Source organism: Passer montanus, unplaced genomic scaffold (genome assembly GCF_014805655.1).
Source record: "Passer montanus isolate IOZ18808 unplaced genomic scaffold, ASM1480565v1 scaffold20, whole genome shotgun sequence".
Taxonomy (NCBI): Eukaryota; Metazoa; Chordata; class Aves; order Passeriformes; family Passeridae; genus Passer; species Passer montanus.
In genome coordinates, this window is record NW_024366592.1 from 13,212,195 (window position 1) to 13,235,772 (window position 23,578).

General features: G+C 49.6%; 1 protein-coding gene across 2 annotated transcripts; it reads right to left on the reverse strand.

The window, feature by feature from the left end:
• Positions 1–13,912: 13,912 nt before the first annotated feature.
• BHLHE41 (basic helix-loop-helix family member e41) lies at positions 13,913–18,087 on the reverse strand. 2 transcript variants are annotated; one of them, XM_039708049.1, is made up of 5 exons: positions 17,734–18,085; positions 17,413–17,476; positions 17,023–17,130; positions 16,735–16,846; positions 13,913–16,611 (listed from the first exon to the last, which is right to left on the reverse strand). In XM_039708049.1, exons 1-5 carry the CDS (start codon positions 17,793–17,795, stop codon positions 15,605–15,607), a joined length of 1,353 nt encoding a protein of 450 aa, XP_039563983.1. In that variant the 5' UTR covers positions 17,796–18,085; the 3' UTR covers positions 13,913–15,604. The 2 variants fall into 2 exon arrangements, with proteins under 2 accessions (XP_039563983.1, XP_039563982.1); XM_039708048.1 differs by having other exon boundaries at positions 13,913–16,846; positions 17,734–18,087.
• Between the last annotated feature and the right edge of the window lie 5,491 nt (positions 18,088–23,578).

Below are 23,578 nucleotides of genomic sequence, written 5' to 3' on the forward strand. Positions count from 1 at the left end.
CTGACTGGAACACTTGAGTTGCTGATGCTTTAACCTAGAGAAGCAACACAAACTGTGAAAACACAAGTGAGCATTTTATTACTGCTCTGCTTCAATGCAAGATGAAAATCTGTATTATATGTAACCATATTTTTTGTCATTTAAAAAGCTTCTATTTTTTATTATTCTCATGAATGGTTGACAAAAAGTATTGGATATGCTCCCATACAATAAATTCCCCTCTGAAACTTTGGGTCTTTACAGTTCATGGTTTGCTGGGATTGCATTGTTCATGTCGCACACATTTCACAACAGAGCTGCTGGGACCCTGTCAGAGAACACCAGGCCTGAAGGCAGGGCCAAGGCTCCTTTACTGTAAGCATGCCGTAATCTCAATCAGATAAAGCCCAGGCACTGCAAGAGTGAAGAGGAGCTTGTTTTCAGTTGAAGAACTGTTACTAAAATTAAGAATAACTCCAACATGACAGAATTGGTCAGTGACTCGCGAGAAGTGTAACTTAAAGCAAAGAGGCAGAGGTTCACTTGGTGGGAAGAATCTGTACATTCAGTTCACCTCCACAAATGCAGGGTGCCCTGATGCTTCAGTGAGCAGAAAGAAATTAATCTTTGAACAAGGAGCAGAAGGCCTTTTAGGCCAGGTTCAGGTGTAGTTACTGTGCTGAGACCAGAGAGGGTGTGAAACTTGCTTGAGATCATTTGAGCTAATCAAGGCTGGGAACTTGCTACAGTGGAGACTTGGGATTTAAGCCATCCAAATGCAGTCCTTACTCTAATATTCCAACAAACTGATGTTCCTAAGCTAACTGGAGCCTAATCTCGTTAGATGTGAGGAGAAGTGAGCTAACAGTAGTGGCCCTATTTACTGGCAGTAGGACAATGCCACAAACTCCACTGAAGCCCTAGCACATGGCACTGTTGTTGTCAGGGCTCTGGAAGTTGTGGAGGCCCTGTGCTCTGAAAAGTGCCCTTTCCTGTGCCAGTCAGCTGGCTGGCTTTTGTGGTAACTAAGGTTTCCCAGCATGCTCAGCTGACCCAGGGCTACAGCTGATGTTTCTGATCTTTTGCTTTGCCTTTAAAGAACAAAGTGGTGTATTTGTATGTGCTGCTGCAGCACTAACAAGCTCAGTGCAACTGGACCACTAATGAGTTGCAAAACCAGACCAGATCAATGATCCATTTTGTTCAGAAGCCATACTGAATTCTTCTGCCTGTTATGTCTGTGTCAGCTAGGTATTATTCCTTTATAAGCCAAATTTTTAATGATTGTTTCAACTAAGATGTCCGGTGTCTGAAGCAGGACACAATGAGCAATGGTGCCCATTATTGCCATACTTGAAAATTATATATTTGCTACCTTTGATATTGTAGCTAGTGTTAATGAGTATTTTCTCGGTCAGCCACTGCTTCATCATTAACTTTCTCCAGAAATACTGGATGGAGACAATCTCAGTTGGTCTATTTTGTCCCCTTTTTTTCCAGGTGGATATCCTGTGTACTTTTTTCCCCCATCCTTTACAATGAGTTCTGTGTACTATCCAGGGCTGACTGGAAAGGAGCCTCTTTGGCATTTGCTAGTGCAACAAGGAACTGATGCAATCAGAGGTGATAAACTTCCCTGAGCAACCTCACCACTTGTCTGAGCAGCTCAGGCACTGCCAGTGTTCTCATGCCACTTCTGGTGACTCTGTGTGTGCCTCCTTCCTTGCTGCCACACAGGCAGCCCTGGAGCTTCTCCCCCATGCAATCTGAAGTTTGATTTCTAGAAGCTTTTTGGATCTGAATTCATTGCTGTGGAAAGGCTACAGGGATCTCTGGAAGACTGAGAGTGTCATCACACTTCTGTTCAGACACCTGGAAGGTGATAGAGGTGAAATACCACTACACCAGACTGTGCTTACTGTTTCAGCGACATGGTTTGTCTTGTTTTACCCCTCTGCAAAAGGAGGAAGATAGTTGTTAATTGGCAAACTTAGTAGAAAAATGCAGCATAAAAGATCTAATATTCAATCCTGGGTCAAGTTATAGGAAAGAAAAGTTTTCTGTGATTTATTTTTAATGAGCAAAAGTTTGAACAAAAAATATTGAGAAGAGCTCTAGCTGGGCTTGTGGAAAGTGCTTAAAAAACCCACCTAATCCAATGCAACACAAATGAGTGCCAATAATTACCTGCCTAGGTATTTTTTAAAGGTAGGCTTCTGGTTAAAATAGAAACAAACAAAAAAAACCCCAAAACCCAACAACAACAAAAAAAGGGAGGTTGATGGAAGGAAGGGAGTGGGAAGTAAAACACCTTTAACCTGATTTGTATTTGCCCTGAAGTCTCTTCCAGTGCCAGTGTGATGGAAAGTGAATTATGCAGCTTTGGAGCCAGTGACATGGTATCACAGAAGTACCATCAGGAGCTATTGCTAAAATGAAATTCAGGCCAGCTTTTAAGTGTGAAATAACTGGAATTTCTTTGTGGTTGCCTGTGGAGTTTCTCCTAAATCACTACCTGCCACAACTTTTATTGTGTGTATCAAACTGCTGGTCATGAAATGTTTTGTGCGCAGAACAGGTGATTTGGCTTTAGCAGTCCAAATCAGCCTGAGGTGGAACTGGCCCTCCTGGCACACTGAAGGGAAACCCCAGTGTGCCAGCTGACCTTTGACAACATTTTGTTGCTACAACATTGTCTTAAGTGTTTCCTTGACCTGGCAGATCTGCAGTGTGCCTGCCAAAACTATGACCTGGATTCTGCACTGTCATGTTGCTTGTGTCACGCACAAAACAAGCGTGAATAAGACAGTGACAGAGCAAATGAGAAAAGCAACAGTGTGTATTAGCTGTAGGGCTGGGGTAGAAGGTTATGCAGGGGCAGGCACCAGATAGTCTGGTCTCCTCGACCGTGTCAACACTGCAGTTCCTAGTAGGCCCACACGAGAGGGCAGCAGTACACGCAGCAGCCACACACTGACGGGAAGCAGGTTTTCTAGGAATACACAGCACATGGTAGGGAATTGTGTAAGGCACCCCACATTCCAACTTTAAAGGTGTTTTTTTCAGAAAGGACACAGTAATACTTAGACATGTCTTATTCACAGTGTCAGTGTAACTGATGCACAAATGATGCCATTCCTGCAGTTTCTGAGCAGGCCTGAAAGCTTTCTGAAACCCGTACAGATGTGGGTTGAAACATTCCATTTTAGATACTGTCCTGTGACTGGTGTATTTGCCTGTGCCTGGGAAGCTCTTGTTTCATTTCCCAGCTCTGCTACAGATTTCCTGTGTGTGACCTTGGGCACGTTACTATAATCCCTGTGGATTGGAGTCCCCCAGCTGTAAGCCTGAGATAATACTGCCTCATCCCCTTTGTCTTCGTCTATATATACGGCAGGCCCTGTGGGGAATAGCATCTCGATTCCTGTTTGTTTGGCAAATAGTACTGAGCACAACATGGTCCTGAACTTGGTTGTGCCATTCAGATACAGCAGCGTGAAGTGTATTTTTGTATCCTACCCAGAGGGTGACAAGAAGTCATTCAGAGTTAGCTGTACCTTGCAGTGAGAGCAAGATGCAGGTGGGCTGAGGGAAGCTGGGGGTTTCTGAAGGTGAATTCTTGTTTAGCTTTAAGTAGATTTCTTTTTCTAAAGGGGTTATAAGGAAAAGCAAGTAAAGGAATAGAACCTCATTTCAACTTTTGCTCAACACTCTTCTTGCAAAGTGCCACTATTGCCAAAGGCAGCCTAAATCCTTTTGCAGGTGCTACTTGGGAGTATGTTGTACCTAATCAACTGACTGAACAGGCTGAGATTTGCTTGGTGGTCCTAAATGTTCCAGTGTTTCTGCAAGTCTTAGGATGTTCTAACAATGTGCATGTAACCAGTAATGCACCATGACAGGCTGCCATCTCAGTATTCCATTGATACCCAAGTGCCCTTTGGTATTAGTGGCTGAAGAGATAAAGCACACAAGAGTTAGAATTGTAGGAAAGTGCCTTTTCTCATAGTTTTCCAACTCCAAAGTATTTTCTACATGCTCCAAATAAATTCAATTAACTAACAAACACCTCAGCTGCACTTACACCAGCATCTTGCTGAGAATGAGCATCCTTCAGCATGTCTGAGCACAGAGAGTCCTTGCTGCTCAGTTCTGAGGTCAAAGGTCATTTAAAGATGATGGCCATCTGAATGTATTTCAGTACAATCAGTGCAGCTGCTGGCATCTGACAGAACAATAACCATTTGCACATTATCCAAGGAACTTTACAGCAGGAGGCACCTACTTCCAGGAACATCTTCCACTTTTGGTAGGAAGAATAGACTGCCCCCAGGGTGCAGTCACACTGGCCGGGCATGTAATTCAGGTGTTGTGAGCAAGTGCAAAAGCAGGAATCTGGGCAGTGTGAATACCTTAACATCTTTGTTCAGTGGCAGAACACAGCCTAAAATTCCAAGGAAAAACTATTTTCTTACGTTACTAGGACTATCACAATGATCCAAATCATACAATTTATGTGTATGCACACACATATAGTCAGCTTATTAGATGTCATTATCCCTTTTGTCAGCTTGGGAAACTGAAGCCCAGGGAAGTGCAGGGCTTTCCAAGAAGGAGTACAAGCCCTTCATCTCCATTTACTGCCTTTTGCACATGGGTCATTTGCTGAAAAGTCTGTTCTGAGCAACACAGAGTTGTCACGCAATGGTTCAGTCAGGCTGGGGGCCACCTGGCCTAACATTCTGCCTTGAGCTCTATAGAAAGAGCTGACTGGGCACATGAAGCTCAGCAGTAAACTACCCTTGGTGTGGTGTTGCCAAAATAACCTACTTGCAGAGGAAGCTTTAACTAACCCTTCAGTCAGAGGTTAAACCTCTTCCTGATAGCAGAGGATTTCTATTCCATCTAAACTGAATAACAAGAGCACTTCAAAGGAACTAAGACTTATTCTCTCCTTTAGCAAGTATTGCGCCAGGTTCAACCAATAAAGATTTTACCTTTGAGATCTAATTGATTCATTTGTTTCAAACTTAAAACTTTGCAAAATCAGTATCTTCATTTACTGTTGATTTTAGCACACTGGTGTCAGCATATGCAGGAGTTCAGCTCCTTGCATGATTTGAGTCTGTTCTGATTTCCTCTTCAGGTAACTGCCTAGTTATTATATTATTATATGATTGCTTTTCCCGTCAGCCAGAGGCTCACAAGATTCCTGCACTGTGGAGGTGCCTTCAGTTGAGGAGTCAGGCTTGCATCCCAAAGGCACTGCTGTGTGGGTGCATCAGGAACATCTGGGGAAAGGAGGAGATCCCTCTTCACAGAGTTGTACAAATAAAGATGGTTTGATGTCATTGTGCCCTTCCAGTGCATGAAGGGAGCCTACAGAAAGTCTAGACAAGGGCCTGGAGTGACAGGATAAGGGGAAATGGCTTCACACTGACAGAGGAGGTTTAGATTGGATATTGGGAAGAAATTGTTCCTTGTGAGGGTGCTGAGGCCCTGGCACAGGGTGCCCAGAGAAGCTGTGGCTGCCCCTGGATCCCTGACAGTGTCCAAAGTCAGGCTGGATGTGGCTCTGAGCAAGCTGGGACAGTGGAAGGCATCCCTGCCCATGGCAGAGGGTGGAACTGGATGATCTTTAGGGTCCTTTCTATTCCAGGCCATTCTGTGATTCTGCTCTATGATGTGACTGTACACACTAGGGAAAGTGCTACGTTAGCCCTAAACTACCACCGTGCTGCCCCAGCTCAGGCAGCTTTGTTCCTGAAGGTAAAGGTAGTGATCTCTGTGGAAAACAAAAGTCAGGGACAAGCAGTGCCTTCCCACTGGCTCTGCCAGGCAGCTGAATTGCCCTCTACTCCTTGGAATGCACTGCCCTAGGATTGCTAAACTCAAGCAAGCCCGTGACATTACTGTGTATTTTTAAAAGCAGGTATTGCAGACTCTGCATGTTCAGCAATCATAGCAAACAGCTGGAGTCCTGGAAATGCCTTCTGGGCCTGGCAGGACACTTATGGGAGCATGCTTCTCTCAGCTGGCTCCTGGGGTATGGCACACAGATTGCTCTCAAAGGTCATCTTAAATAAATGTACTTACCTCGTAATTTACAACACCAGCATTAGCCCCATGACCAATTAGGCATTTTTCAAAGCCACTTCACATTTTGCAGACACATTTTGGATGTATCTTTATGTTCTCGTTTCTGCACTCTGCAGAGCAAACTGCACTCCAAACACAACTTCTCTGCTGTGCCAAAGAGCAGGAACTCATGCAGCCCAGGTTCACACAAACACATTTTCATTTGCAGACTAGGAGTGCCAAGGAGCATTATCTGATGATGGCAGTTTGATAAGCAAAGGTAGCTCCTTCTCTCTCAGAGAACAGATGTCAAAGGGAGCACAGCCTTAACTCTGACCCTTGTCTACACACATTCCCAAACCCTTCAATTACCTTTGTAGCAGCAGTTAAGGAATTATTGCTTATTCTACATGTGTTTCTACTGTTTAAGCATTTTTTCCTAGTCATGTTGGTCCATTTGTCTCTACACGTTTCATTTCTGACTTTACTCTGGAAAAGGAAGTCTTGATGGCAGTGCATTCTGCATGACAGACCCTGTGTCCAAACTAGAGCATCTGTAAGAGTCTGCAGCACTGGAGTAAACAAAAGAACCTCACATTGGTGATTTCAATTCCCTAACTCCCAGCAGCTTCTCCCTGGAACAACAGAGGGCACCACTCCTCACGCAAAATGCTGGAAGAGGAGCAGCCCTGCCTTTGAGTCACAGTTCAGGACCTAGAGTATTTATCTCTCAGTAGGTGATTGAGATTGAATATTCTTCCTCCCAGGAGGTTCACCTCTGCATCTCCTGCTCCCTGTGCCAAAAGCTGCTCTCAGAGATGTGTGCACTGTTCCTCTGGTGGATCTTGTCCTACTTTGCACAGAATGATTAAGCAGTTACTTAATGAGAAATAGCTTTAGCCTGCTTGATTAGAATCTGCCCTTGAGGAAGCCACCATGCCAGCTCCTACCCCTGCCCTGTGAAGATCTGTTTTTATTCCAGTGAGTTTACAACATAAAATGCATAAACACACAGCGTATCACGGCTGGAGCCTCAGTTTCTCCTCTCAGGTGGCTGTGTTATCTTTTGATCTTGCTGTTCTGTCCAACCAGTGCCACCATGTCAGTGCTGCCACCACCATTTTGAAACAAAGGGACCTACAAGAGGCTACAGGAAAGATGGAGGGAGGATATTTACAAGGCCTGGAGTGACAGGGCAAGGGGGAATGACTTCACACTGAGAGAGAGGAGGGAAGAAATGTTCTCTGTGGGGGTGGTGAGGCCCTGGCACAGGTTGCCCAGAGAAGCTGTGGCTGCTCCTGGATTCCTGGAAGTGTCCAAGGCCAGGTTGGACAGGGCTCTCAGCAAGCTGGGATAGTGAAAGGTGTCCCTGCCCATGGCAAGGGAGTGTAACTGGATGGTGTATAAAGTCCCTTCCAGCCCAGGCCATTCTGTGATTCCATATCACAGTAACAACATTGTTATTTCAGAAGAATCTAAGTTTAAAAACAGCATCTACTAAGGTTTTCCCTGATTTATTAACCCTCCAGCTGATGACCTCAGGGTGTAATTATTAATTTCTATACAGAATTGGCCCATATGCGCATAATGTTGCATTCTGTTTGCTCAATGTGCATGAGCAAAATTCCTGAATGACAGGACTCTGAACCCCTTGCAACCCTTTCTGAGAGGACAGGGGAGGTTTAGGTTGCATATTACAGAATCACAGCTGAGTTGGAAGGGACCCACAAGGATCATCAAGTCCAACTCCTGTCCCTACACACACACTCCCCAGGAGTCACATCATGTGCCCAAGAGTTGTCCAAAAGCTCCTGGAGCTGTCAGGCTTGGGACTGTGACCATCCCTGGGGAGCCTGTTCAGTGCCTCTAGGGGAAGAACCTTTTCCTAATATCCACCCTAACCCTCCCCTGACACAGCTCCAGCCATTCCCTCGGATCCTGTCCTTGGTCACCACAGAGCAGAGATCAGGGCCTCTGCTTCATGAGGAAGCTGCAGAACTGCTGTGAGCTCTGACTTCACTCTGCTATTCTACAGCTAAACAGACCAAGTGCCCTCAGCTGCTCCGTGTGTGCGGCTTCACCTCAAGGTCCCTCACCACTCTCTTGCAGCATAATCTCCTTCCTACGTTGCAGTGACCAAAACTACACCCAATCATCAAGGAGAGACCGCAACAGTGCAGAGTAGGAAGAATTTGTTCACAGAAAGGGCGATCATACATCGGAATGGGCTGCCCAGGGAGGTGGTGAAATCACCGTCCCTGGAAGTGTTTTAGGAAAGGCTGGACGTGGCACTGGGTGCCATGGTCTGGTTGACGCGGTGGTGTTCGGTCACAGGTTGAACTCGACGGTCACAGAGGACCAGCCTAATCGACCCCGTGATTCTGTCAGAGGAGCCCTGGCGCCTCCCGCCGCAGGGGCAGCCATTCCTTCGGGGCGGTGGGGCTCCGTGAGGGGAGGCTGACCGCGAGCCGCGCGCCGGCCAATGGCAGCCGCCGCCGCCCAATCCCCCTCCCTCCCTCCCCGCTGCGGGCGCGGCTCCGCGCGCACGTGCCAAGCAGCGTGCGCGGCGGTCACGCGGGCGTACGCGTGACGGCGGCGGCGGTGGCGGCCTGAGGGGCGGGCGCGCACTTCGGACCGGGAAGGGAGCCGGGGAGGGAGCCGGGCAGGGAGCCGGGCAGGGAGCCGGGCGGGGCGGGGGGAAGAGTAGCGGTCCGGAGCAGGGCGGGGTCGCCAGGGAACCGGCCGGGCGGCTGGGGAGTCTGTAGCGCAGTCCCCGTGAAGCAGCCCCACGGCCCCCTGCGGTGCCTCCCGGGAGTGCTACCCGCACTGACGCTCCTGGTGCGTGCGCAGGTACTGCCCGAGCTCTCCTGCCCTCCGGACAAACCCGGAGTGGGGCAGACCTTTTCTTTTCACAGCACCACAGAAGCATTTAGTCTGGAAAAGTCCTTTGAGATCATCGAGTCCAACCTATGACCGAAGACCACCGTGTCAAGCAGACCATGGCACTGAGGGCCACATCCATTCTTTTCATAAAAACTTATAAGGGACCGTGACTCCATCTCCCTGGGCAGGCAGTTTCAATGTCTGATCACCCGTACAGTTAAAAAAATTTCCCACATGTCCAAGCTAATCCTACCCCTGTGCAGCTTAAGACTGATGCCCTCTTGTTTCAAGCAAAGCATAAAAAGATTTTCCATCTTTTTTTTTTTTTTCCCCAGCCTCTTCGTCCCACACAGAAGAAGAGAATTCAACTTACATGTTAAAAGGAGGCACTTTCTCCTACTGGTAGTCCTGAAAACACTTCTGGAACTCTTGATGCCAAGAGATGATGTGGAATCTTCCTCACTAGAGAGATTCCAGAACCATCTGGATGCAAGCCTGTGCCATGTGCTCTGGGATGGTCCTGTCTGAACAGGAGGTGGGACCAGATAATCCACTGTGGCCCCTTCCAGCCTGACCCATTCTGATATTCTGTGAAGAGAAGGGGTTTTTTTCCACATTTCAGGCTGCCTTATTGCTACAGAGTCTGCTCTTGGTGGCTTATGACTGTTTTTGGTGGAGGTACTCATATTCCAGGTTTTGCAGCTGGAACCTAGGGCCCAGCCTCAAGCTTTGCTGGAAGCTGTGATATCCATACCACAGAAATGCTGATCTGGGTCACTACTCACAGGTTCCAAACCTGAAACCAATGCACTGAACCCAACCACACCTATAAGTATTAGGCTCATGCAGAGGGGCTGCTGCTCCCACCTGGATGGGCTCTTTTGCCAACAACATCTTTGTAAGGAAGGCTGTGGGCCTGCCTGCCACTCACAGGAGGGCTGGAGCCTTGGCAACCTTCTATGGTGAGAACAGAATCCACTTCAGCATCTGTTGGCTCATCTGGCTTTGTGCTGCAGGTATTAATTCAAATACACTTGGAGAGACAATTTTCTCTTGAGGAAGAAGGTGCCATACCTACATGGCTCTTTTCCTGACATTATTCCCTAGAAATTACACTGTTGTGAGAGTGCCTTGGTCTCATCCTTATAAAACACCTTTCAAAAAGCCAAGTAAAAAACCCAACCAACCAACCAACAAGGCTTTATGGAGGCAGTAGAAACAACTCTCCTTGGTCCCTATGACCCAGTAGAGCTGCCTGGGATCAAATTCCCTGCTTGCTGAAATATAAGGGAATCTTTTCTCGCCTGTCCCAGGCATCACCTGCATCCTCTGGGGTGCCGGGAGGGCCATGCAGGGCGGGGAACGTTTGCAGCGGCGGCAGCAGCAGGTGCACTGCCACTGGGTGCCCGTGAGTTCAGCGAGGCAGAACAGCCTGTCCCAGGCAGGGCAGCTCCTGTAGCCCGCGGCAGTGCCGACATCGAGGCTGCCCTGAATTTAGTGCTTGTGACAGACTGACAGCCCTGCAGGCTGAAAGGCTGGAGCCGCGGGAAGGATGCAGAGAGCGGAGCAGCTCAGCTCTGCTCACATCCAGCCCACACGTGTCCAGGCCTCACGCAGCTGCTGCTGGCAGCAGGTGAGCCACAGGCTTGTCTCTGCTGCTTCCCAGCGAGCTGCTCTGAGCCTGCAGGAGAACCAGAGACAGTCAATAGAGATTCAGACTTTCCTGAGTGAAACTGGCTTTAAAACATCCAAGGCTTTTTTCACAGAGAAAATTCAGCATTTTTGTTACTTTCTTTCTCTGAGGTTGTACCTTCATGTCCATTTCTGCAACTAGAAGGCAGGAAACTTCTCAAAGAAGGCTGGCATCACATGATTCCAGGAGCTGAAGTTTGAAGGGAAAAGGAAATGTGTTGCAAGACCCAGGCTACAAGGCAGGCCAGGAATTAAGAAGTGCTGAAACACACCATGCGCACAGTCCCCAGACTTGCTGGATGTCAGACATTCAGTCTGCCCCTACTAAAGTGAAAATTAAACAAACAAGGCCCAAACCACAAACTCGGGACCTACTCCAAGGCCCACTGTGCTCCAGAAAAGGAATCATATGGCTTAAATGGCAGGTCAGGCCTTTCTCAAACAGAGCTGATAGTCAAGATCTGTAACTGTAACACTCCCAAATATAAAAATACCTTGTCCTTCTGTTGAAGGTACATTATATTGCCTTCCATTGGCTTAACAATCCCAACCATCTTAATTTAACATACTTTATTGGCGCTGTCATGCCACTATGATATACTGGATTATAAAATCTGTTTTCAGCATTTATTGCTTAAGAAATCTAGCTTGCATCACTTATCTTGTGGTTTATGGGACAACAGAATATGGATTCAAGTGTAAACGGTAAATGTAGCACCCAGTCCTGCACTCTCAGTGTTTCCCTAAGGGAATGGGTATTTAAAGGTGGGAAGCTCTTGTCCCATGTTCTGTGATTGTTTTTAACCTCAAGAAAATTCAAGACATACAATTGATTTAGACTCCAAAGGGATCTGAGGAAGCCTGAAATTTAATAATTAAGGCTGACACTAGGGTCCCTCCTTGTCATTTGCCTTTTGCCTCCAGGAGCAGTGGGCTATCAGCCTCAATTACAAACCTTTTTCCCATATTTGCTTTCGTTAGGCATTGGGATTATCAGTAAACACATAATTTGTCTTTATGTTTTATATCATAAAATGTAATAGATTTCACTGTAATAGATTTCACAGTTGATGCTGCAACTTGGCATGAAGTCATTTGGCACGTTTAATTCAAGGGCTAATAAAAACAAGCCTTCCTGTTACTGTACCTGGTGAATACTGAAATTTATAAAGCCTTCTAAGGATCTGGGTTTATAGCCCATGAAACCTAAATGGATTCATATTCTCAAAGGAAGAAAATCTGAAGGAGACCTAAAACCTTGCTGACGCTCAGGTTTTAAGCTGAGCTCTTCATGATGGGCACAGGTTTTTATGAAGTGCTTGTGGCTCCAGCCTTTTTGTTGGGGCAGTGATCTGGCGGGAAGAGCTTTGCACTCAGTTAGGCCGATTGCCCAGCTGGCAGGAGGACTTGGAATACACAAGCATCTTCATCCCAGACTAAATGCTGGCCTAACAAGTGTTAAGCTGTTCAAGTATGCAGGTCAAAGTTACCAAACGGAAGGGCTGAGCCCAGCTCACTTTCATTCCTGTGAAAACACAGTAAGCAGAACCAGATCTAAAGACAGATGGAGGCAGACACAGACTTTTTCCCATTTCCCTACCTAGTAATTTACTTCGTCAGGAAAAGTGGTGCACTGTGGCAGCCTTTGGTCCATTATTTATGGAAAAAAAAATGTGTCCATTGGTATTTAGATAGTCTGCCTGTATCTCTAATTGGAATTAAATTTACTACAGCTTCCATGTGAAGATGCCTATTTCTTAGCAATCCTACTCGACTAATTTAAAAGAAGTGCTTCTTTTTCATCCAATTTATAATTCATCCTGTGTTTTAAGGGATTGATGGAATTAACACAAGTTTTAGGAACTTTTTATTCCATTCCAGCTTCATTCCTTGTCACTGTAGTCACCGGTACTGGAGAGCCAGCAGAGGGAGCACGGAACGTTCCCCTCATCTCTCTCTTACGTAAACACTGGCTACTGTTTGAGGCGTTCCTTTAATTTTATTTCCCTTCAATAATTTTTGGAAGGAAAGGTGATCTACAGCTCTGCTATTCAATCTGTTGAAGCCTTTAGGGTGCTGCATTTCCCTGCTAGGAATGATCTGCCTGCTTCCACTCCATTCCTCTCCCTCTCCCTCTCCCTCTCCCTCTCTCTCTTTCTCTCTCCCTCACCACAAAATATTTGGTTTTTGTACAGTATTTCCAAGCTGGGACACCCATCATTCATTCCTGCAGAGATTATAATACATCATTAGATTGTTAGGCAAATCATAAAGTTTGTTCCTTGTGAGCAAAGAGAGCTCCCATGCAGCACCAGGGCTGACAAGTGTTAATTTTAAAGATTAGTATTTTGCAAAAAGAAGAGGAAAAAAGTAGATGTCAGGAAGAAACCTGTGTGTTCCACACTTTGCTTTGTGAAGTGAGCACATATTAAACCAGAGTTTGCCAGAGTTAAAGGAAACACAGCAAATTCAAACCCAGATTAAAAATGTGAATTAAATCATCAGCCACTCAATCATACAATTTGAAGCTCAATGCACCAATTATTATGTATTATCATTGCATTTTAAATTAGTAGACAGCCCCATTTTGTATATTAAAGTTTTTATTCCTTATTAAGAATTTTTTAAATCACAAAATAGTGTGGAAATATTTATATAATAGAATTCATGGAGTGCTGGAAAATACTGAATATAAAGATTGATTTCTAATGTATCACATATTAAACTGTTCTAAAACAGCTGGTTTCTTGCAGACAGGATTTATTTTTTTAAATAATTTAAGACAGCATAAGCTTGTATCAAGCATCCCCCTCCTCCCCTCCCTCTCCCTCTCCCTCTCTCTCTCTCTCTCTCTCTCTCCCTCACCACAAAATATTTGGTTTTTGTACAGTATTTCCAAGCTGGGACACCCATCATTCATTCCTGCAGAGATTATGATACGTCATTAGATTGTTAGGCAAATCATAAAGTTTGTTCCTTGTGAGCAAAGAGAGCTCCCATGCAGCACCAGGGCTGACAAGTGTTAATTTTAAAGATTAGTATTTTGCAAAAAGAAGAGGAAAAAAGTAGATGTCAGGAAGAAACCTGTGTGTTCCACACTTTGCTTTGTGAAGTGAGCACATATTAAACCAGAGTTTGCCAGAGTTAAAGGAAACACAGCAAATTCAAACCCAGATTAAAAATGTGAATTAAATCATCAGCCACTCAATCATACAATTTGAAGCTCAATGCACCAATTATTATGTATTATCATTGCATTTTAAATTAGTAGACAGCCCCATTTTGTATATTAAAGTTTTTATTCCTTATTAAGAATTTTTTAAATCACAAAATAGTGTGGAAATATTTATATAATAGAATTCATGGAGTGCTGGAAAATACTGAATATAAAGATTGATTTCTAATGTATCACATATTAAACTGTTCTAAAACAGCTGGTTTCTTGCAGACAGGATTTATTTTTTTAAATAATTTAAGACAGCATAAGCTTGTATCAAGCATAAGCATTGTAACAAAAGTGCAACTTTTTAGCAAATCTTCCCAAAAGATATTTAACTCAAAATATCATTAACACATATTTTTCTCCCTACAAAAATAGCATGTCAGACGTCATTAATTGGATGTATTAACAACTATTTACATACAGCCACTCTGTAGGCTAGTAAGATTTTTTTTTTTTGTAACGTTGTTTAAACACAGCGTTTGAGGCAAACAGTAGCAACAGCAGCAGCAGATGCACCAAACGGACTGACGGACTCCGGACACGCACACACTCCTTGCCAGGCTGTGGTGTCTCACCTCTTACATAACATTCAAGTGAGATTTCTCAAAGTGCTACCTTGGCAACAAACTAAAAATATCTAGGCAAGGTCTTAGTTTAAGCCTTATTATCTGTGTGATTATCTGGTGTCTGGTTTGTCTCCAGAAAGGGAAAACGCGGTATTTGAGCATGGGATGAGGGAAAAACCCATATGGGAAACTTACCCCAACTGGGTTAATTGTTTCTGGTTGCACAGCAAGGTGTTTATCTACGGCCTCCAGTTTGTGTCACTCGGAATTTAGGATAAAATGAGTTCAGGCTGACAAACTGCTCTGTGTTTTCTTGGGGGAAGAGAAGGGGGTTTCTTTTTGTAGTTCAGTGCAGTAACATTCATTTTATACAGCAAGGTTTTGGGGGGGAAATAAATCTCTTGTGAACATAGTGAATTAAATAAAGATGGGGTGAGAACAAATGCACTTGCCACACCTGTATACCTTAGCCAAAAAAGAAATTAAAAAAAAAAAGGAAATAAACACAAGGTTATGTAATGGGTCTGACCCTCCTTTCCTTGCACACCCAAAACTTGCTGGAGCCAGCGGCATCCCCGGGTGCTCAAGGCACGGCAGGTTTGGGCTCAGGGTGCATCCTCCACACTCCAGCTCTCCACAAAGTGCTAGCACAGGTGCTGGGCTCTGCCCTTCCTCCCTCGCCTCGTTCCCCGCCCTCACCCTGAACCCATCCAGGTCTCCTGGACAACAAGTGCAAGTTCCCAAATGGAACTTAGGGACACACTGTGTAAACCCACTCCAAATAAGGTGCCACATTTAATTACTCTATATATATATAGAGAGGAAAAAAAAACCAAAAACCAAAACAAAAAAAAACCGGATCCTTACTATGTTTTCTTCCTTCTTCTTCTTCTTCTTTTTTTTTTTGTTATCCTTATTTATGCATTTATAAAGCCAAACATTAAAAAAATACTGAGTAACAAATTTTATCCTCGACGGTCCTCTGCGGGGGCCGCTCCGGGACCTGCCGCCCCGGCAGCGGAACACCCCCGGGCCGGGCGCGACATCCCGCGGCCGCCAGCTCTCGGCGATCACCGGCCCCGGCGACCCCTGCCCTCCGTAGGAACCCGGGGGCGCAAGTGCGGGCCCGACGGCCCCTCAGTCCGAGGGGAGGGCAGCGGCGGCGAGGAGCCCCCGGGGCGTCTCACGGGCCCTCGGCGCAGGGCTCCTCGGCAGCTGCGGGCTCGGGCTCCTCGCCGGGCTCGGCGGCGGCAGCGAAGGGGTGCGGGAGGTGGGGCGTCGGGGGCAGCCCGGTGGCGGCCGCCGCCGCCTTCTCGGGGCCGAGCACGGAGGAGAGGCAGGGAAAGGAGGCGGCGGCGGCTGCCGCGGCGGCGGCCGCCTGGGCCGAGATGCCCGGGTAAAGGAGCGGGATGGGGGCGGCGGGGTAGAGATACTTCTCCAGACTGCTTTTATCCAGGAAGGGCTGCATGTAGGCGGCGGCGGCCGAGGGGGAGATGAAGTAGAAGGGCAGGCAGAAAGGGGCCGCCGGCGGCTGTCCGAAGGGGCCACCGCCGCCGCCCGCTCCCAGGGCCATCAGCGAGCCCAGCAGGGCGGCGTCGGGTCTGACCAGCGCCGCCGCCGCTGCCGCCGCCGCCGCCTCGGCTCCCCGCGCCGCTAGCCCCGGCGGGCCGGGCATGGGGCTCCCGCCGCGATCCAGCTTCAGCCGTTTGGGCGCAGGGGGCAGCTCGTCCCCCGACGGCTCCTGCTTGATGGCCAGGGCGGGCAGCGCTCCCCCAGCCGCCGCCGCGGGGCCGCGCTCGGGGCGCGCCTCGCCCTCCCCGCCGTAGCCGCTGTCCGTGTCCGTGTCGGTCTCGGCGCTGAGCTCGGCGGCGTGAGTCCGCTGGATGACGGGCACGCAGTTAGCCTGGCCCTCCGGCTTGTGGCCCGGCGCGCAGGGGGGGGCGGGCGGGGAGGAAGAGGAGGAGGATCCCTTGCTGAGGGGGCCCGGCGGTGGGGAGAGGAGCTGAGGGCCGGAGAGGAACTGCGACGAGATGGAGTGCAGGTGGCCGAGGAGCTGCGCGCATCGCTGCTCGCGGGGGGTCCAGCTCTCGAAGCGGGAGAGGTACTGCAGCACTTCCTTCGCGCACGTCTGGAAGCCCGAGTGGAAGGCGTCCAGGTCGGCCTGCACCGGAGACTTCATGGACCGCTCCCCTGCGGGAGAGACCGAGCGGGGACAGCGTTTACCCGCGGCTCCAGCATGGGGTGCCCCGCTCCGCGGCCCCCCCGCCCGCCTCCGGTGTGCCCTAGCGGCGGTGTCCCCCAGACTCCGCTTACCATTCTGCAAAGCAATTATCTTCTGGTGCTGCTGCTCTGTTAAGGCTGTTAGCGCTTTCAAGTGCTTCAAAGTCAGTTCCAGCACCACCGCTTTCTCCAGGTGTCCCAGCGTCTGCAAAGGCAAGGGTAGGAGGCGGCTCGGCTACCTCCCGGCACGTTTTTGCTACCCTCAAATGCCACCTCCATTAACTTCGGTGAGACCGGTCCCCGAGGCATTAGGGGGACGGCGGACGGGCAGGCTGCCGGCGCCTGCATCTGCACGGGCATGTAAGCTCCTGGGCACCTTACCGTTAGTTTCAGATGCTCGGGCAGTAAATCCTTCAGCTGAGCAATGCATTCGTTAATCCTGTCTCGCCTCTTCTTTTCTATCAATCTATGTGGCAGTTTGTACGTTTCCTAATTAGCAAAACCCGGAAAAGCCAAGTGTTAGGCAGAGTCCCTCGGAACGCTGATCAAAACCAAAACAAATGTCATGCGGACCACATGCCGCGCAAATTATCGTCAAGGCACCGCTCTCCCGGCCGTGCCAGCTCGTTCGTAAACCCACTTGTGATTCGGGAGGCAGGTTGTATGCGCAGCCCCCCGGGGATGCTCTTGGGAGCGAAGGTACTCTGCAAAAATCAGCAAGCCCCAATTAAGCGGTTAAGCCAGAAGAGAGCCCCAGAAACTTATCCTTACCTTGCTGTCGTCCCTCTTCACTCCTCTTTTGGGTTTGCACACATACAGGGCAGGGTAGTCCAGCCTGGAGAAAAACAGAAAGATCCAGCATCGGCAAGGGCAGCGATAGCTTGCCTAGCACCTCCTCGAGTGGGCACACGGGCGCCGAGCACTCTGCCCGAAGGGCCGGGCAAGGGCTCTCCCGCGTCCGCCAGCGGAGGGAGGCGGCGAGCCCCGCGCCCCGCCGGGGAGCCGGCGCCGCTCCCAGCGCTTCGCAGCACTTTCTCAAGAAGACGAAACGCCGTAGAGATACGAGACGGAGATAGTGCCCCGGCGCCTTACCCTATAAAATCCCTATGCTCCAGTAGCTGCCTCTCCGGCAGGCGGGAGATTCCTTCATCCATGTCTGGCAGCGGCTGATGTTTCGTCGCTGCTTTTTACTGAGCCTGCGGGATGCTGAGATCAGTCTCGGGAGATCCGCGAGCGACGCTGCGCACATGCAGCCTCCGTCCCCCCTCTCCCGTCCAGTGGCCAAAAGTGTGCGGCAGTTCGTCCCCCTCCTCCAAGTGCCTCCGCCGCCGCTGCCGCTCCCCCCTGCCCGCCTTCGCTGCGCTCCCTGCGCACACGCCCGCAGCTCCCGCCGTCGCTCCCGCCGCCGCCGCTCCTGCCCGCGGGGCACGCGCGCCGCCAGCCAGCTCCGCACCCGGCTCACGTGCGGCGCGGGCGGGGGCGGGACCGGGGAGGGGACGGGGGGGTCCCGTCGCCCGCCCAGGGCCGCCCTGCGAGACAGCGGCGTCCCCCCGTGTTACTGCTGCTGCCGCTGTCGCTGTCACCGTCAGCGTTACCGCCGTGATGATTCCCACTCTCGCTGTGTTTTTATGATTTTTCTAATTTCAATAATTATGAAATAATTGTACTCTTATTATTGTATTTTTTTTTTTAAATTTGCATCCAGGGAGGAGACACGCCAGTGGAAAACGTGGCCATGGGATAAAGAGGGTAATAATCGAGCCCCTCTCTTGGGGGGGTGCCGTTGGGGCGTCACGTTCGCCATACGTTTTCTGTAGATTTCTGTAGGATGCGTGGGAACGAACAGGCGCACGCACACGCGTGTTACTGCGCGGAGCGCTCCCTGGCCCAGCGCCGCCGTGCCGCAGCTCTCGTCCCCCGGTGCTCCCACCCGGCCTCCGCTGCCCGCGGCAGCTCTCCTTTCCGACCTTTGGACGGGAGCCGGATCTGCCTGCAACGCCAGACCGCGGCAGAAGCGCTCCTTCAGTACAGACGGACTCACGTATAGAGGCACATACATATAAAAATATGTCTATCTCTAATGTAAACACATCTGCTGTTGACGCTGCCCTCTGGCAGCCCGCATCCCTGAGGGGCGCAGGGGATGACACTGGCAGAGGATTTGCACCGGTGCAGCGTGACCGACCGCAGCAGCCTCGGGACGGGGCGGGAACCCCCCGCCCCCCCTCCCGCATCCCTGCGCGCCGGGCGCGCCCGCGCAGCACCCGCTCCCCGCCGGCGGCGGCGGCACCGACAGCCGCCTCTCTAATCCCGTCTCACACTGGTACGAGCACAGGGCCGGCAACGTGACCGGACCTGCTGCCACATCACTGCCGCCGGGCTGCACCGGTCGGCCCTGCCTTGCCGCCCCCCGCTAGCAGGCGGTGGTACCGGGCACCCCCGGCACGGGCTACCGCGGGCCGTGCCACTCCAGCCTCGGGCAGCCCCGCGCCCCTCGCCCCTCGTCGGGCAGCCCGCCAGGACCCTCCTGCCAGCGGAAGGCCGGGGTGCCAGTGCCCGAGGGAAGGGGATGCTCTTCTTTCCCGTGCTCCGTCAAAGGCGCTGTCTGTGGGTGCGTGTGTGTCCCTGCGTGTGCGTGTCCCGGCCTGTGTGTCCCCGCGTGTCCCCGTGTGTGCGCCGTGCCTGCACGCCGGCGCGGCATGTGTGGCCCTGCAACGTGCGGGGTGTGCAGCGTGTGCGGGGAGCCCAGCGGCCCCGGCCCCACGTGCGGGGCGGGGGGAGTGGACATCCCCGACACCACCACCCCCTCTCAGAGCTGGGCCGGCGGGTTTCTCTCCGGTATTCCTGCCGGGGACCGCAGGCGGGAAGTGTCAGCTGAGGCGATCCATAGCGATGTATTTATCCCCGCCGTCAGCGCTGACCGCTTGCTTTTCACTTGGTTTAATTTTGCTCTCTCCCTTCCGCGGGCTCCGGCTCCAGGAGGTGCGTGACCTCCAAACCCGGGTTCCCACGGAATCCGGGCGGCTGGGGGAGGCGGGGGAATTAACCCAGTAAATACCAAACACGCCACCGCCTGCCAAAATAGAGACGGGAACCTCACATCATTCTTGTCTAAAGATCGTGCTTTACAGGTGTTCTGTATTCTGGCCAGAGGGGTAACTCGTGTTTTTGTGTGCCGGGGGCGGGGGGGGGAGGGGGGGGTGCTGCCGAACCGCACTGCCCGTATGTAAAGTGCGAATGAGTTTTAGGAGCAGCAGCGAAGGCTCTGATGAGGTGTTGGAGGCTCCTGCTTGGCAAGCAGCAAGCGGCACTGCGGGCTTGTACAGCTCTCTCCCTTTTAACTTGATGGCATTTCCACACTGTCCGAAACTAAACCGGGGACAAAAAAAAATAACATACATTTGTGCCATGTGTGTATAGGTTATAGGGGTGGGAGGTCAGAAGGAGAGGCTTGTGGACTGCTACAGAGGTGGGTGGGAGAATCTGCTGCTGCTGCGAAAAGCAAATTGTTACACATGTTCAAAGGGACAGAATATTCTGAGTTGGAAGGGACTCAGAAGGATCCTGGAGTCCAGCTCCAGACTCTCCACAGGACAATCCTACCAAGTGCCTGTCCAAATGCTTCTTGAGCTCTGTGAGTCTTGAGGCTGTGGTCACTTCCCTGGGGAGCCTGTCCCAGTGCTCAACCACTGTCTGGGGGAAGAACTTTTTCCTGATATCCAACCTAAATCTCCCCTGGGACATTATCTTGGGTAAGCCTGGACTACAGAGCAGTTCCCTTGGGAAGGAGGACCACAGACTGCAAGGGAAACATGCTCATCAGGGACATATTGCTTGCCTCATGTCAGTCATCCAAGCTGGACATCCAAGGTAGAGCTCCAGGCTCTCTTGTTAGTGAGTGGAGAGAAACAAGGAGCTTCAGCATGAAATATCTCTCCTCCTCACTGGACTGGTCCTTGAAAAAGTGTCAAGAAAACAGCCCAAGTAAAAGGAGCTTAACCCTGAACTAAAACACATGGAGACCTTTTGGGGGAGTGCTGACTCAAAGGGAGCTTGAACTCTGAAAGAAGACAGTTCCCTGCAGGTGATTCCTCCCATGGGCAGGAAAGGGCTTTGCGTGGTTTCTGTAACTAACAGACAAGGTGGGGAGCAGGGGGGCGGGGGGTGAGAATTTCTGGAGTAACCTTTTTGTGGAACACCTGGAACATTTCTTTGCCATCTTCATTCTCTCTGGAACAACCTGCATATCTTCAAATTATGGAAAGAATGTCCAGGGTGAGACTCAGCTTCTAGGAGAAGTCCTAATTCTGGAATTCCTCTGGAGCCAAGTGGGAACAGAAATTAAAAATTACCAAAGACTCAAAACGTGAGCCAAGACAGCTGGAAACTTTGCAAAAGGAGTTCAAGCAACATCTGGAAACTTCTAAGAGTTTTATAAGAGGTCACCTGGAGACAACGATAAAATACTTCAGTGTCCAGAGAGAATGCAAAATTCTTCTGGAAGATTCCCAGTTTAAAAATGCAGGTTGGATCAAAGAGGTGATCAGCAGCTTGAGTATCATGCAAAATAATGTTTTCCAGAAAATAAGAGGCATAACAAAAGCTTTGGCCAATTTATAATCCAAGATGAACCACAACAAGGAGTTAAGAAATTGAGAAAACCAGTGAGAAAAGGATATAAAAGGCTTGCAGGTTGCAGCAGGAAAAAACAGCCTTCTGCTGCAGACAAGCTGGCCAGCACACAGCCTACCACCATCATCCACCAGCATTTCCAGTCTCCAGGAGGAAGGAATCAGATCATTTGTCCCATCTGAATCAGCACAAAAGCCACAGTGTTTGAGGAAAATGCACCTGGGAGATTTGTTCAGCTCTGTCCATAACCACGGCATGAGGGAATGGCACTGAAATAGGAGGCCTAGGAGCCATTTGATGGGGTCAGCTCTTATGTCAGTGAGCACTTGCCTTCAGGAAAAGAGATTAAATTATCTAGTCTGGCTGTATGACTAGAATCAACCATCAAATTAGAGAGAGCTCGTCAGCTGTGTGCCACAAAGTGGGGGACAAAGAGAATTCAGCTGAAGGATCTGGATTATTTTGGTTGAATAACAAGGTATTCAACCAGGGGAAATTGGACAGTGACTTAATAATAGATTTTTCAGTAAGGGAATGACCAGATTTAGTTCAGGGAAAAAGGGAAATGTAAGCACATAAAAATCTGAGCTGGGTCAGACAAAAGGTCCTGTAGTCCTGGAGTCCAGGAAGAGATGCTTTGGGAGGAGCAGACAAACAGCATGGACGCAATGCAAGCTCCCTATGCCAGTCTCCCAGGTTCTGGTGGCCTGCAGAGCAGAGACTTCCTGAGCCAGGAAGGATATCTCTGTGTTTAATGGGAGGCCAAAGATGCCCTGAGAGGCTGAGGAATGTGCCAAGTCTTTAAATGATGGGCTGCAGCAGAGCATTAGGCCAGTTAGCAGGCAGTGGTGAGAAGGTGATCAGTCCTGCCAGCACAGTGCTGTGGCTCACGTGTGGACAAGAAAAGAGAACTTCCACCTCAGAGAGTACCACACACACCCAGCATATGTAAAGCAAGAGAGACAGGGGCCATGCAAAAACAGAGCTGAGCTCAGAAGCAGAAATAAAATAACCCGAGTGTGGTAAGGTGGTGGGCCAAGACAAGACACAACATGCAGCAAGCCCTTTGCAGAGTTGCAAAATGAGGAAATGGGGGGAGATCCAGCTGGGGGACAGTCAGGACCACATTTTTGTGGAGGACTGGTGCAAAAACCTTACCAGGGGGACACTGGTCGCAGTCTGGAATACTTTGGCCCATCTTAGGCCATGTGAAATGCACCGGTGATACCAGAGATGGGCCAGTCTTCCAAACCAGCCTGTGGTCTAATGGTAACCAAGCGAATCAGCTTATAGTGGATAGTGGTGATAGGAGAATGTAGACACTTCCCAAACCTGGGGAAGTCAGAAACAAGGCACTGGAGCAATAAGTAAGGTGTGGTGATGTCCTGATAAACACCAGGAACTGTGCCTTATCCCATCAATATGGAAATTCTCATTAAAGGTATGTTTCCAGTGAAGCTCATTGTTTGCAGGTAGCTGAGAACCCGTCCTGCCTTCAGGGACAGTAAAAAAATAAAGGTGGCTCCACTCTGAGGTCACTGCCAGCCCTGACTGATGGGCGAGTCTGAAGCTTGTCTGGAATCCTGGGACCTTCAGAGACTCTTCCCCAACAGGTCAGTCAGACCTTGGGTATGTGTTACAGAAAGGATCTCGATCTGTCTGTGGGATGCCTTCTGGGAACATCAACCAGGAACAAGTAAAATAAGCTTTCCCTAAGTTCCCCCTCTAAAGTCCCTGGAAAGAAGCTCTGTCTGAGCATGAAGGCTCCTTGGATGATGGGTTCAGTTTTGTCAGTCCCAAGAGATCTGAAAGGTGTATATCAACAGGCAGAAAAGACAAAGAAAGAAAATTGCTTTCTCAGCAAAGCCCAGCCTGACAGTTTAGTGATGGTTGGGGGCTTATGTAAAGCCCCAGCTGCACTGGAGAGGCTGGTAGAGAATGTAGAGCACACCATGCCAACAGGAGGCCTTGGATGGCCTCAACCTTCCAAGAGGTCTGTCGTGCTTAGGCTATTTATGGGTACATGCCTAGACCTTTGAACAAGTGGTAGGTGCATGGACAACGTGGGCTCTGATAAGTTCAAGGCTGACAGTCTCTAACTGGTCCCAAAGGAAAGGGAGCTTTTCCAAGAGCAGGTGACTTCAGCCTGCTGCACCAACTGGTGGTGGGGAATTTCCACTGAAAAAAGCAAAAGTGAGAGTGCCCAGAGCTGGCCCGCTCCCTGGAGCTGCAGGTCCACAGGACTCTGCTCCTGTTACAGAAGGAGATGGGCTGTTTGTAGATGTGCTAACATTGCAAAACCTTG